Source organism: Perognathus longimembris, chromosome 17, assembly GCF_023159225.1.
Source record: "Perognathus longimembris pacificus isolate PPM17 chromosome 17, ASM2315922v1, whole genome shotgun sequence".
In the NCBI taxonomy this organism is placed as follows: Eukaryota; Metazoa; Chordata; class Mammalia; order Rodentia; family Heteromyidae; genus Perognathus; species Perognathus longimembris.
The window spans coordinates 55195519-55208272 of NC_063177.1; the positions used below are offsets into that span (position 1 = coordinate 55195519).

At 57.8% G+C, this 12754-nt stretch overlaps 1 protein-coding gene across 2 annotated transcripts in view; it reads left to right on the forward strand.

Moving 5' to 3' along the window:
* The window catches only part of Rptor (regulatory associated protein of MTOR complex 1), a 270069-nt gene that overhangs the window by 185247 nt on the left and 72068 nt on the right, over positions 1–12754 (forward strand). For both annotated transcript variants that reach the window (XM_048366647.1, XM_048366648.1), the window contains 2 exons: positions 6713–6813; positions 7767–7911. In XM_048366647.1, coding sequence (XP_048222604.1) covers positions 6713–6813; positions 7767–7911 — 246 coding nt within the window. The remainder of the gene's footprint in view (positions 1–6712; positions 6814–7766; positions 7912–12754) is intronic.

The window sequence follows — 12754 nt, forward strand, 5'->3', positions numbered from 1 at the left end:
GGATTTATATTCAGCTTCCCTTTTCCAGAGCTTGGGAGTGGCGAGATGAAAAGCATAGGTCTGCTCTTAGAGAGCTCCAGGCGAGGCGAGACACAGCCTGGATGAAGGGGTGAGCGCAGACATGCCTGTCGCGTTCTGTGAGCTGACAGAGAGGGAACCACAGCCTGGCTGATGGCGGGGAAGGGTTCATCCCACCCCTGAGCCAGGACCCCAGGAGGACGGTCCGAACATTTCTGAGAGCCACAGACGCCGAGGGCGATGAGTGAAATGCTGCTGGGGAGACCTGTTGGGTGGAAGGGAAAGCTGGGGAGCGGCAGGAGGAGGAGCAGGTGTGTTACCAAGCTCTGCTCCAACTTGCTGGGCCATTCGGTTATCCTGGAGGGCAGGGATGCAGAAAGGCTTGGGCAGAAGTACTTGTTGGGCCAGGAAGGAGGATGGATCTTAGGTAGACTTGACCCAGGCTCCCCCTTCCTGGTAGTGGCCAGGCCCACGCCTCTCCCTCGCTTAGCCCACGGTTGGAGTCACTCTGAGGAGAGCAGGGCTCTCCCCGAGGGCCAAGTTGACTCCTGAAAATACATAGCTAGAGGGTAGATTTTAATCTCACTCTTTGCTTTGAGAATCTAGATGATGTCCAAGCAGCAGAAATAGGATTCTATCTACCAAGACATGGGGAGCCCAGGGCATGTGTGGGAGCAGCTGCTTTTAAGTAGAGGTAGCATGACTCAGATTTGTGGGCTGTTGAGATGATGCAGTGTGCTTCGCACTCTGCCAGAAACTCCAAGGAGATTGATGCGTAGTGAAGAAAGTCATTGCCCATAGGAATTTATTATCTAGTTACATAGAAAGTTAACACGGAGGAGCAATGGCGAATAATAAAAAGAACGCAGCCAGGGCTTCGTGGAGGAGCTCGGGGCGGGGAGGGTCACCTGTCAGATCTGACAGAGGCTGAGCTGAGCATCCTTGGGCAGGACAGGTGAATCTGCTTCTGCAGTAAATGGAAACTGGGGGCCAGGGAAGGGGACTGCATGGGCGGGGCCGGGGGGCCTGAACAAATGGAAACAGTCAGATGCTTTTGTTGCGCCAAGAAGCATAGGGCCCAACTAGAAAAGGAGCATGAGAAAGAGGATTTCACAAACATGACATGTCAAACTGAGCAGCTAGGGCTGGGAAGGTGGCTTCGTGTTAGAGAGAGCTCGCCTAGCATGCATGAAGCCCTGGGTTCGATTCCTCATCACCACATACACAGAAAAAGCCGGATGTGGGCGCTGTGGCTCAAGTGGCAGAGTGCTAGCCTTGAGCAAAAAGAAGCTTCAGGGACAGTGCTCAGGCCCTGAGTCGAAGGCCCAGGACTGGCAAAAATAAAATACAAAACAAAATGAAAACTGGGCAGCTATTGATCATTTTGAGACTCCCTGGGAATGGGCTGAGTCTGTTGGCCACAGGCCTTCACCCTCTGCCCTTCAGATGCCCGGCCTGACCATGCCAGGGACCAGCATTTGGATGGCTGGACGGGCAGCCCATGTGTCAGTCACCCTCGTGGAACCCTGCTCTCTCCTGCAGTGTTCCGTGCAGAATGCCCTGAGCTGTGAGTAAAGAGATGCAAAGGCCCTGAGCCTGTGTGGAGAGAATCAGCAGAGGGCGGGGGGGAGGGGGAGGGTACTGCACCTTGTCGGGGCCTGGAGAACTCATGAGTGAGCGCATCTCTGACACTTTGAGCCTTAGGGAGAGAAAATTCACATGACTTGCCAAAAAGGTGGGCACGCGGCTGCTGTCATTGAGCCTGACTTGAAGCGTGTTAAACTTGACCCAGGAAGATGAGCAGAGCACCTGGGAGCACTCCCTCTGTGTGAGACCGAGGGAGAGGCCGTGACTGGCTCCACGCTGAGCAGGCCACAGTTCTGGGGGTGCGATGTGGCCCGCGGTCTGAGGGCGATAAGGCAGAGGCTGGTTTTCCACGGCCTTGGAAACCGAGGCACCGGCAGCCTAGCCTGCCAAGCCCACCTCCAGCCGCTCATATCTCCTGCGTGTCTCTTATCCTCAGCGCCCTTCGGGGAATCGGGGAGGCTGGGCTGCCCGAGTGTCCGCTTGTCTCCAGTGCCAGAGGCACCTCCTGGAGCTCAGGCTTGTAAATGTTGATCTTAAGGGGGAACTGACCTCAGAGAGGTCAGACGGCCCATCCAAGGTCAGCCACTCGCCAGGTTTATCTACCAAGGGTTAGGTCAGCCTGCGCCATACACACATCCCACCCAACCCTTGAAAATGATCCACAGTCACACTTATCCCACCATGGTTATTATTTCTATTCTAAGTCATTAGTGCCCAGAGCTATAGAAGAAGGCAGTTGCATTTGGGACAGAGAAAGGTAATCTAAAAGCAGCACTGATCAGAAGCAGAAGTGCCCCTGCAGGGTCACCGTCTTGGGAGGACACCTTGAACCAAAGGGTTGATCCACTTGAGACATGAGAAAGGCAGGCTGAGGCCTGAGGGTGTGGCGGGGCCTCCGGTTCATCCCCAACCCATATATGTCCTCCCCGCGAATGGAGACCAGAGGTATAGGAAGGCAGCCACCGGCTGGGCAGGTGGTTGTGGGGTGTGGTTCCTGATGAAGCCACGGTCTGCTGAGAGTTCAAGCAGTACTCTGAGTAGGCCCGGGAGGTAGGCAGTAGTCACCTAGCAACTGGCGGGTTAGCCAGTCGGTCCAGCTGGACATTCTAGCTCACAAGAGGTGAGCTGCACACCTGTGCGGTCTGGAGTACTGGCCATGGGGGCAGGTGCTAGCAGGACTCGGAGAACAGAGACCAAAGCAAATGGAAATCCAGACATGCAGGCGTGGCAGAGGTGCTTCTACAGGGGAGAGCGGAAATGACTGATGACGTAGCAGGACCCGGTGGGCAACTGTGTGGAGAAAGGTCGGCACCGGGCCTTGCTGAATAGCTGCAGAAATAAGTGGCTGTGGCCCTCAGGAGAGGCAGGAGGAGGGCCGAGAGGAGAAGCACCGGGGGGCTGTTCAGGAGCTGGTGCCATGCTCAGAGGCTGTGTGTCCGCACCGGGATGTGCTTGTCAGCCGGTCTCGTAGCAGCACAGGAACTGGCTGTCCAAGAGCTGGGTGCCGAAGGAAGGAGAACCCTAGCCGTAGGCTGAAAGCCACAGGAGAGCCCCATCTTGGGGAGGGGGACGAAACCCTCACGAGACAGCCTGGGGAATCTGAGGAGGAGGTGGGACCCTGCCAAGGAGCCTTCGCTGGCGGGCTGCTGCGTCTACTGTGAAAGTGTGACCCATTTTATTTTAATCTCGCAGTGCGCATAAGGTTAGCCTTCGTGACTCACAGCGGAGACAGGATGCAGAAGTTGCCCAGCCACAGAACAGCTGCGACGCGAGTTTGGCTTCCCCCACCTTTCAGTCCGTGATCTGTTCCTAAGCCACAGCCCCTGAGACTTTCCACATAAAATCCTCCCCTGATGAACACTGTGGATTTAAGTTTTAAGAGGCCCACGTTGGTGGGTAAGGAAATTCCTTCGAGGAGGGGGCAGAGCGACTTTCCGAGTGAAATGTGGGCTTAGGCCTGGCAAGGTCTCTGCTCATCTGGGATCCGGTGGCCTCCCGGGAGGCCAGGCCCGACACTCTCCCAGGTTAGGTACAGAAAGGAAAACCAAAACTGCGTGTGGCTGGAGTGAGCTCATTCACAATGGCGAGACGAGTGTGCTTGCGGTCGGTCACCTTTGTCCCCTGAGAGCGTCTGTGTGCCAGCAAGTGGGGAAACCACGTTGTGCTTGCTCATCAGTGAGTGCAAGGCTGTCCAGGGCCTACCTTTGCATTTGCCTGCTGGCGACGAGCACACAATAGGTCTTCAGTAACACACCTAAGTACCCGTGGGCCCTCACCCAGCCTCTGTCCTCAGTGCTGAGGGAGGAAATCCTGCGGGCAGCTCCTCACTGCTGGGACAGTAGCCTGGGCTTATGCCGCCATCCCTTGACTCGGGTGCGTCGGCGACTCTGTCCGGGTGTGGTGGCCTGTCTCTGGTTCTGATGGTCCCTGCAGCTCCACAGGAGGGCCGCCCATCCCCCACCAGCCAGCTGCCCAAGGTGCTGGGCCCCGCCCTGAGCTTGGCTCCTGGGGCCGGCCTCACCAGCACCCCAGGGCTGAGAATACGCCGTAGGGAAAGGGGTCTTACCTGTCCCCCATGGTTGGAGTGGGTGGACTCCGTACAGTCATAAAGGCACCTTGAGCTCCGGCGGGCTCCGTGCTTTCCTTGCGCACAAGTGACGTAAAGCCAGCCACGCCACCGTGTGCTTTCTTCTCAGCCTCTCGCTAGGGAGCATGCGTTGTAACTGCGTACTGAACCCGCCATAAACAGAAGTGCACCTGCCATTTTGCTATGGCTGTTCCCACAGTTTGCTCAGCACTTCTCTCGCCCTGGTCACAAGCCACCGCTGCCATTTCACGATGGTGATCAAGTGGCACTGTGTGGCTTGGCGCTACGCTCAAGTGCTGTGGGCCAGGGGGTCGTCTGCCCGGTGGACCGAGTGGGCAGGCTGATTTCCACTGGGCGCTCGGCCGTCCCTCGTGCCGGGGATTCCCCCCCCTCGCTGGTCTGCACCAGGGCCTGTGCGTAGGCTAACGAGCGGAGAGATGTGGACCGGGAGAGCCTGCGTGGAGGCCGAGCAGGCGGCGCGTGAGGCTTCTGTGAGGTCCCCTCTGTTGGACCAGACAGTGTCTTCGCACAGACACCACACCCGGTAGTCCTGGGTGACATTCCCTTCCCCACGGCGGGAGACCAGGGGCTGAGAGCAGTCACGGGCTGTCGCTGGCTGGCGGAGCTCCCGGGAGACCACGGGCCCAGACTCCACGGAGAGGACGCCACGCTCTGCTTCCTGGGCTTGGTTGAGCTCGCCTCTCTGCGCACGGTGCCGTGGGGCGCAGCTCCCCACTAGTTGATGGTCCTGTGGATTGAGGAACCCCGTCCCTGTAACTGGGTCAGTCATGGGGGCAGTCGTGAGGGACTGAGCACACAGACGGAAGGGAGCCCGGGACAGGACACAGAAGCGCGTGTTCCGGCCGCTGGTCCGCGCACACTGATTTGAGAGGCGAGTGTCCGCCCGGTGGCCAAACTCACGCATGCCTTACTTTGCCCACGCTGCCTTGATGAAGGACAGCGTGTTGAGTGACGGCCAGTGGTGTTGCTATGCTGGGACGGACAGCCGTCAGCTTTACGAAGGTGGTGGGCGCCCGTGTCCACACCAGGGGTGCAGTGCTCCCCGTGGGCCGCCACGGGCGCTGCTGGGCTGTCTGGGAGGTGCGCTGCCCTCGCAGGGCCCCAGGGCTGAAGCTCTGCTTCCCCTGCTCCTCCTGCCTCCTGCCGTCCCGGGGCCGGGCAGAGCGCAGCACGGCGGGGGCGGGGGAGACCCTCTCCCCCTCCTTGCTTCCTCTTCATTGGTGGGCCCCCGACAGCCTCCCGCCCACGGCCCATCGGGATTGCCCCTGCGCAGCCCGCGCCGAGCCCCACCTGCCCGGGGCTGCATGGGGGGGGGGGGGGCTCCGCTGCGGAGGTGGAGAGGTCTCTTGAGTTTGCAAAGCTGCTTTGAGGCTTCCCGCACGGCCTGAGCAGCGGGGCTGCGGAGAGGATTAGGCTGATGCGCCTCGTTTTTCTTGTCCTATCACTAAGCCTTCTTGAGGACACGGGGCGGGGGGGAAGCACATGTGGCGGAGTTGTGTTCTGAAGCCAGCCCCCCCCCCCCCCCCCCGCTTCTCCACACAGCTTCCTTGAGTGTTATTCGTCCAGACACTGCCATCACACAGCTGACTATAATGGGAATTATTAATCTGCTCAATCTTATAAATAGCAGGAATCACACTCTAGTCTCCAAACTAAATTACTGTGAACATTTTCCTTCTGGGAGGAAAAAAAAAAGTTTCCAGTCAGATATAATTAAACTTGCTACCTAGCGGATGAAATGATGCTTGCTGTCGAGCAGAAGAGGAAATGCCCGCGCCTCAGGCTCTGCCCCTGCCGTGCCCCGCTGGACGGGCTGCGTGGCTGTCCCCGCGCCGAGCCCCGCCCGGCCTTCCCTCAGCTCCCTCGCCTCTGCACGCCCCGCCCCGCCCCGCCCCCGCCCCGCATGGCGTTGCCCAGCACCTGTGCGTGGCGCGCATGGCCCACCCGTCCATCCGGGAGGGTCGGCCGTCGGGAGCGGCCCTGGCCCGGCCTGCTGCAGGCCCTGAGAACGTTGTTGATGACTGAGACGAGTGGTCCTTGTCAGGCGGGACTTCCTTCCTGGCTCTCTTGGGCTGACAGCAACACTCCTGCCGTGGGGAGCCCAGGAAGAGGCAGTGCTGGAGGGTTGTGGGGTACGGTACAGCCCTGACCTCGACGTCCAGTCTGTGGCCCGTGCTGCACACATAGGACTGGAAAGCTGTTCTACCCAGGCGGGTTTGGTCCACACAGCCAGGGCCAGCTGAAGATCCTGCTCATCACGGATCAGAGGCGGGCGGGCGGGCGGGGGCGGGGGATGGAGACTTTTTAGGGTGTGAGCCTGTATAGATTCATTTCCTCCTCATGGCTGAGATGTTAGGAGTTCGGCATGTTATGGAGGGAAAGAGAGCTTTCCGGCCACACGCCCGGCCTCTCCCTCGGTTCCGAGGCTTCTCCTTTCCCTGGCCGCCTTTGTTGCCTCTGCTGCCTCGACAGCACTCACGGGGTGCACCTGTGTTCTAGGATTCCTGGCCGGCTGAATGACAGGAGGACTCCCCTGGGCGAGCTGAACTGGATCTTCACGGCCATCACGGACACCATCGCGTGGAATGTGCTCCCCCGGGGTGAGGCTGCCCGCCTGCTGGGAGGGAGGCCCCCCCCCCCCCCCCCCCCCCCGTGAGGTCCGACTAGAGGGAGGGCTGGGCAGGGGAAGGTGAGAACCTCAGGAGGTTTCTGAGAGGATCAGAGGAGCTCCCTGTGCGGCCCTCAGAGCCACGGCGTATGGTGAGGTCACGCCAGTTCTTTCCTCACTGTTGGGCAGCACGCCTTCAGCTCTCTGCGTCAATACTGGCAGTGGCCTTACTTGTCAAAACTAGAAGTCCTCTTAGAAAAGTTATTTGCACACTGTTGTTTGTTGGTTAGCTGGGTTTCTTTCTTTTTCTTTCTTTTTTTTTTTTTTGGCCAGTCCTGGGCCTTGAACTGAGGGCCTGAGCACTGTCCCTGGCTTCTTCCCGCTCAAGGCTAGCACTCTGCCACTTGAGCCACAGAGCCACTTCTGGCCTTTTCTATATATGTGGTGGTGAGGAATCGAACCCAGGGCTTCATGCATATGAGGCAAGCACTCTTCCACTAGGCCATATTCCCAGTCTCAAATTTTGTGGGACTTCTTTTTTTTTGGGGGGGGGGGTAGTCCTGGACTTGGACTCAGGGCCTGAGCACTGTCCTTGGCTTCTTTTTGCTCAAGGCTAGCACTCTGCCACTTGAGCCACAGCGCCGCTTCTGGCCGTTTTCTGTATATGTGGTGCTGGGGAATCGAACCCAGGGCTTCATGTATATGAGACAAGCACTCTTGCCACTAGGCCATATTCCCAGCCGGGTTAGCTGGGTTTCTAGTGTTTGCTCATATGTGCTACGTGTGTGTGTGTGTGTGTGTGTATGCATGTGTGTATATGTTGCCAGTGAAAACCGCATGTTAGTCTCAACTTGTTTGTAATTTTTGATGGAGCTTCTTTCTGTACTTAGTTCAAATACTGGACCCCAGTCAGTGAAGATGGCTTATCTTTTTATCTGTCCTCAGATCTCTTCCAAAAGCTCTTCAGACAGGACCTGCTGGTGGCAAGTCTGTTTCGAAATTTTTTATTGGCAGAAAGAATCATGAGATCATATAACTGCACCCCCGTCAGCAGCCCCCGCCTCCCGCCGACCTACATGCATGCCATGTGGTAAGTGTCTGTGGGCTTCCGCGGTGGGCTTTCTCGTGCGTGCTCCCTGCTGCGGAGGGGGCGGGGGAGGGGGTCAGAGACCTACCCAGACACCGTGGGGAGGCTTGGCACCCAGACCCAGCTAAGTCAAATACAGTGCCCCCGAGATGTCCTGCAGAAGTGAGAGCCCACCGTGAGCCTTGGCGCAGGGGAGGCCAGTAGCCTCCGGCCCACCCTCCCCCGGGGGGTCAGGGAGCAGCACCCTGCACTGGACCTCTGGCCTCAGTAACGAAATGGCCCCCTGAATTTATGAGGGACATCTAGGATTGCTCCATGAGCTGAAACCATTGAACTTATGATCAGCTAATTTGTATGCTTCACACACACGCACAGTTAAGTGTAAGTCCCTCCCATTGCTGCTGCCACTTATACAAGTAATATTTGTAACAATGAAACAGTGTGATTTGGCCTTAGAGAAGGCATCTCTGAAGATGTCTGGTTTCTTTTGTTCCATTGCCTACTACAAGCTTTCCTTTGATGTAGCAAAACACCGGAGATAATGAGCTTATCGGGGTGAAAGTCTATTTGGGTCATGGTTATAGAGGTCTGTTGGCCCTACTCTTTGGGCCTGTGGCAAGGCAACACCACGTGGTTGAAGAGCATGATAAAGCAAACTGCTTACCTCCTGGCTAGAAACGCAAAGGAGAAGGAGCATGGAGCCAAGCAAGCACAAAGCTGAGTTCAAACCCCAGAATTTCCAAAGCAAAACAGGAACTTAATATTTTTATTTGTATGAGAAAACCAGAATGCTTTGTGCCTAGCACATGCATGGACTGTAAACGTGAAACGTGAAGACACAGTCCCTACCTTCTAGAGTGAAGAGGCAGGAGGTCCAAGTGGACTGCTAGGCTCAGCACTGGCTCCTACCCAGCTGTTGATTTCCTTTTCTCATCCGGAGCGACTCCTGCTCCTTGATGTGTGGACCCAAGCACCAGACCCTGCTCAGCTCTGGCAGTGACTGCAGGGCTGTGCTTGGTAAGACAAGCTCCCCCAGCCCTGCCCCCTGAGGAGAGGAGGCCCCAGGACCCGCCACCGCGGGCCAGATTCAGTGGCTGAAATCCATTTCTGTTGGGTCACGTAGGGACAGCCCTGATCCTCAGCAGAGGGAACGGTGTCTGCGCTCTGCACTGGGACTTCATCCAGCAGGAAGACAGGGCGCAGGGCCTCCTCCACGCTCCCCTCCTCCCTAGCAGGCTAGTTGGTGTCTTCACGATGGGATTGGGTGGGCAGTTCGGAACGAGCGCCGGCTGGGGGCGGTGGAGTGGAGGTGCAGGAGCAGAGCCTGCTGGTGGCTCCCTGTGCCCCCCGGGCGCTACCTGGTGGGAGGCCAGGGATTGACGTCCTGAGACTGGAGCGCTCGGGACTTTGCTTTTGCATTTCAAAAGCTTCATTTTATCCTAGACTCTTTTATCCTTATCTCTGATTTAAGCTGCCCCGCGCGTGGGCCCTTCACTCGCACATGAAGACTCCTTAGCCACTCGGCCTTGGGGGAAGGAACAGTTCAGTGTGGAGAAGGCACAGCAAACCTGGGCCTCCCGGAAAATCTGAGTTCAAAGGCCCCGGGGAGCAAACGTGCCGAATCAAAGAGATTAGCACTGGAGGAAAGCATTTGAACTCACAAATGCTGTACAAGCGGTAGTCTGTTTTCTGGTGGACATGCCGCGCTGTTTGGCACCAGGAAATCCCTTCAAGCACCGCAACGAGGAGCAGAAACTCCGGGGTCTGGAAAGAATTAAAGAAGGTTTAGTTATCTTTATCACTGTCTGTTGTTGCAGAACAGTTGCCACAGCTTGGTGGCTTAGAATAGCGTAATGTCACAGTGCCGGGGGTCCGGGTCCTCCAAATAGAGTCCCTTCAGGCTCAGCGGCACTGGAAGCTGCTCGAGACCCCACTGCTCAGCATCGCTCAGAGACTCGGACCAGACACGTGGCCAGCCGATGTCACCCTGCGCGTCGTCACAGCTGCCGCGCCGCGGGCCCCGACCACCCGCCACGGTCCGCTGGGCGGAAGGCCCAGGCCCTCTGCGCCGGGGAAGAGGCACCGAGCGCCTTCCTCCCCCGGAGCCGCCTGCACGGGGGAAGCGCGCACTGACGGGAGCAGCGCCCCCTAGCGGCGCCGCAGGGAAGGGCGGCGGGAAGCAGCAGGGCTTGGGAAGGAGACCCGCCGGGATCTGCACCGCGAGGGGATCTGCACCGCGAGGGGCTCTGCAGGCCCGGCGTGCCTGTGGCCACAGCTCGCGGGGGACAGACCTGACGGGAAGCGGAGGCTCGGGCAGGCAAGGGAATGGCCTGGGGAAGGGAGGAGTCGTTGCTGGGCACTTGTGTAAATGCCAGCACTTGACTCCGCTTTTAGACAAACCCCGGGGACAAAGAGCACCCGGGAGAAACAACCTTGACCCGGGGAGACGGCCCAGCGGGCTGCAGCCTCACTGTCACGTGAGGCGTTTCTCTCTGTCCTCGGCTCGGTGAGCCTGGCAAGGCTGGGGGGGGGGGGGGGCGCGGAGGGGAGGGGGCAGGGCCTGGGTCCCACCCTAGAGCCCGGAGTAGGCCATGTTCTCTCCTTCAGGGGTGCAGCTCTGTATTCCCCTATCCAGCCAGACATTGGAGATGACCAGGGAGTCAGGAAGCCTGCTCTCTCCACCCATTCATGCGTGCCAAGTCAGAACCGCTGACTACTGAGCACCTTGTCCTTAGCTGTGACCTTGGTGGCCCCTGGCTCTCTGACCAGCTCCATACCTCCTTCCCTATCCTCCCACTGTGCCCAGCCCTGCATGCGACCTCGTCCACGATCCTACGTAAGCGGGTCTGGGAAAATAGGAGGCACCTGACCAGCGGTGCGTTCTGAAAGGCTGACAGGCAGAGCTAGTAGCCAGAGCCTCAGAGCATTTGTTCCAAAAGGGAAAACTGGGAAGAACCCCAGGACCTGCCAGAACGGAGATGTAAGCCGAAGCCACGAGTGCGCTCGAAGAATGAAGCAATCTTAAAATTCAACTTCTTGCTATTCACAGTACATGTAAGCGGCAAAAGCAGAATGCCAGCTTACATCAGCAGCGCTGCTGTGTCTCCGCAGCACGCGGCAGGGCAGGACGGGGCAGGACGGGGCAGGACAGGACATCTCCAAAGCTGGCGGAGGTTTCTTTAGGATTTAAACCATGCCTGCAGATTTCCCAAGCCTTCCAAAAGCTAAACATCACATTTAAAATTGAATTATGGTTTAGCTATCACTTGTTATAAATACAAACCTGGAAACAGAAGAAATGGGTGTTTCTGTACATGGTAAAAACATAACTAGCAGAATTCCCTAAAGTTTAGTACCTAGGCTTCCAGTTCATTTGGTATTCTTTTGAATGATATGGAAAGAAGTCATTATAATCCTGAGTTGAAAAAGTAATTCACGTCATTAGACTTGTCCTGTCTGTGGTCCCCTGTGGCCAGTGGGCTGTTGAAGAAATGCCCACTGGGGGCGGCTGGCTTAACCCTCCAGCAGCCGCACACCCGGCCTGGGGCTGAGGGGGCCTGCGGGGGCCTGGTTAAAAGCACAGGAAGCCTACGAATTCTTTTGACACGTTGAGGCAGTGCCCCAAGCACTGGGGACACACCGCTGTCTTTCTCTGCTGAGAAAGGCTGACATGAAAGGCTGGGAGTATGGCCTAGTGGTTAAGTGCTTGTCTCGTTTACATGAAGCCCTGGGTTCGATTCCTCAGCACCACGTATATAGAAAAAGCCGGAAGTGGCGCTGTGGCTCAAGTGGCAGAGTGCTAGCCTTGAGCAAAAAGAAGCCAGGGATAGTGCTCAGGCCCTGGTTCAAGCCCCAGGACTGGCAAAAAAACAAGAAAGGCTGACATGACAGACTTGCTAACAGAAAGGCCCAGTGAGCCCGTGCGGGTCTCTGTGCTGTCCTGAGCGCTGGGCAGACCCCTGCAGTACTGGCCAGTGGGCTCTCACTGCCCCACCGGGAGCCCACGAAGCCAAGGGCTCTGCCTCGCGGCCGCCCCTCTTCTCATAAGTTCTGCCTTCTGTAAGAAAGCGTACGGATAGACATTGTGAAATAACAATGAAGGCAGTGGAGCTCCGGCAGGGACTTGATCCTGAGTAAGTCATAGACACAGCCTGCCAGCTCCATGAGCCGCTCCAGGCCTGGTGTGGGGCGGCCTGGGCCCCTTTCTCACTCAGCCTGGGTGTGGCCTGAGTCCTCCATCCTCATCGAGACTCCAGGCAGCAGCCCTTAATGCCCTCCTCCCTCGGCGTCAGGGCTGAGGCGCACGTGCGTGCGGTGGCGAGTGGAAACACGGACGTCATGACGGGTCGCCCCCCCTCGCGGGGGGACCGGGAGTCAGCGCCGCCCAGTGCCCTGGGCAGCCGGTGGCTGAGCGGTGCGTGCGCTGCTCCGCCAGGAGGGCGGGGCTGACACGAGGCTGGAGAGGGCCGGCTCAGTAGCAGCCATTTCCCGACAGGGTGCCTGCCGAGAGAGACAGAGCCCAGCCACGGGGTCTGAGTCACCCGGGTCACATTCTGACAGAAGGGGCCGTGAATGCCACCAGCGGTTCCAGCCCCCGGTGGAGGGGACCCAGCTTGGACATGCTGGGGCCTGTGTTTGTCCAGCATCTACTTCTGGAGGAAGTTCTCATCGGACGGCTCTTGAGAAGGCATGCCGCAGTGTGGAACATTCTGGCATCAACACACATATTCTCATTTATAAGCATCTGATTTTTATATATAAAGTTGGTCTTTTAATACACGTTTTTTTTTCTTTTTTGCCAGTCCTGGCACTTGAGGTCAGGCCTAGGCACTGTCCCTGAGTTTCT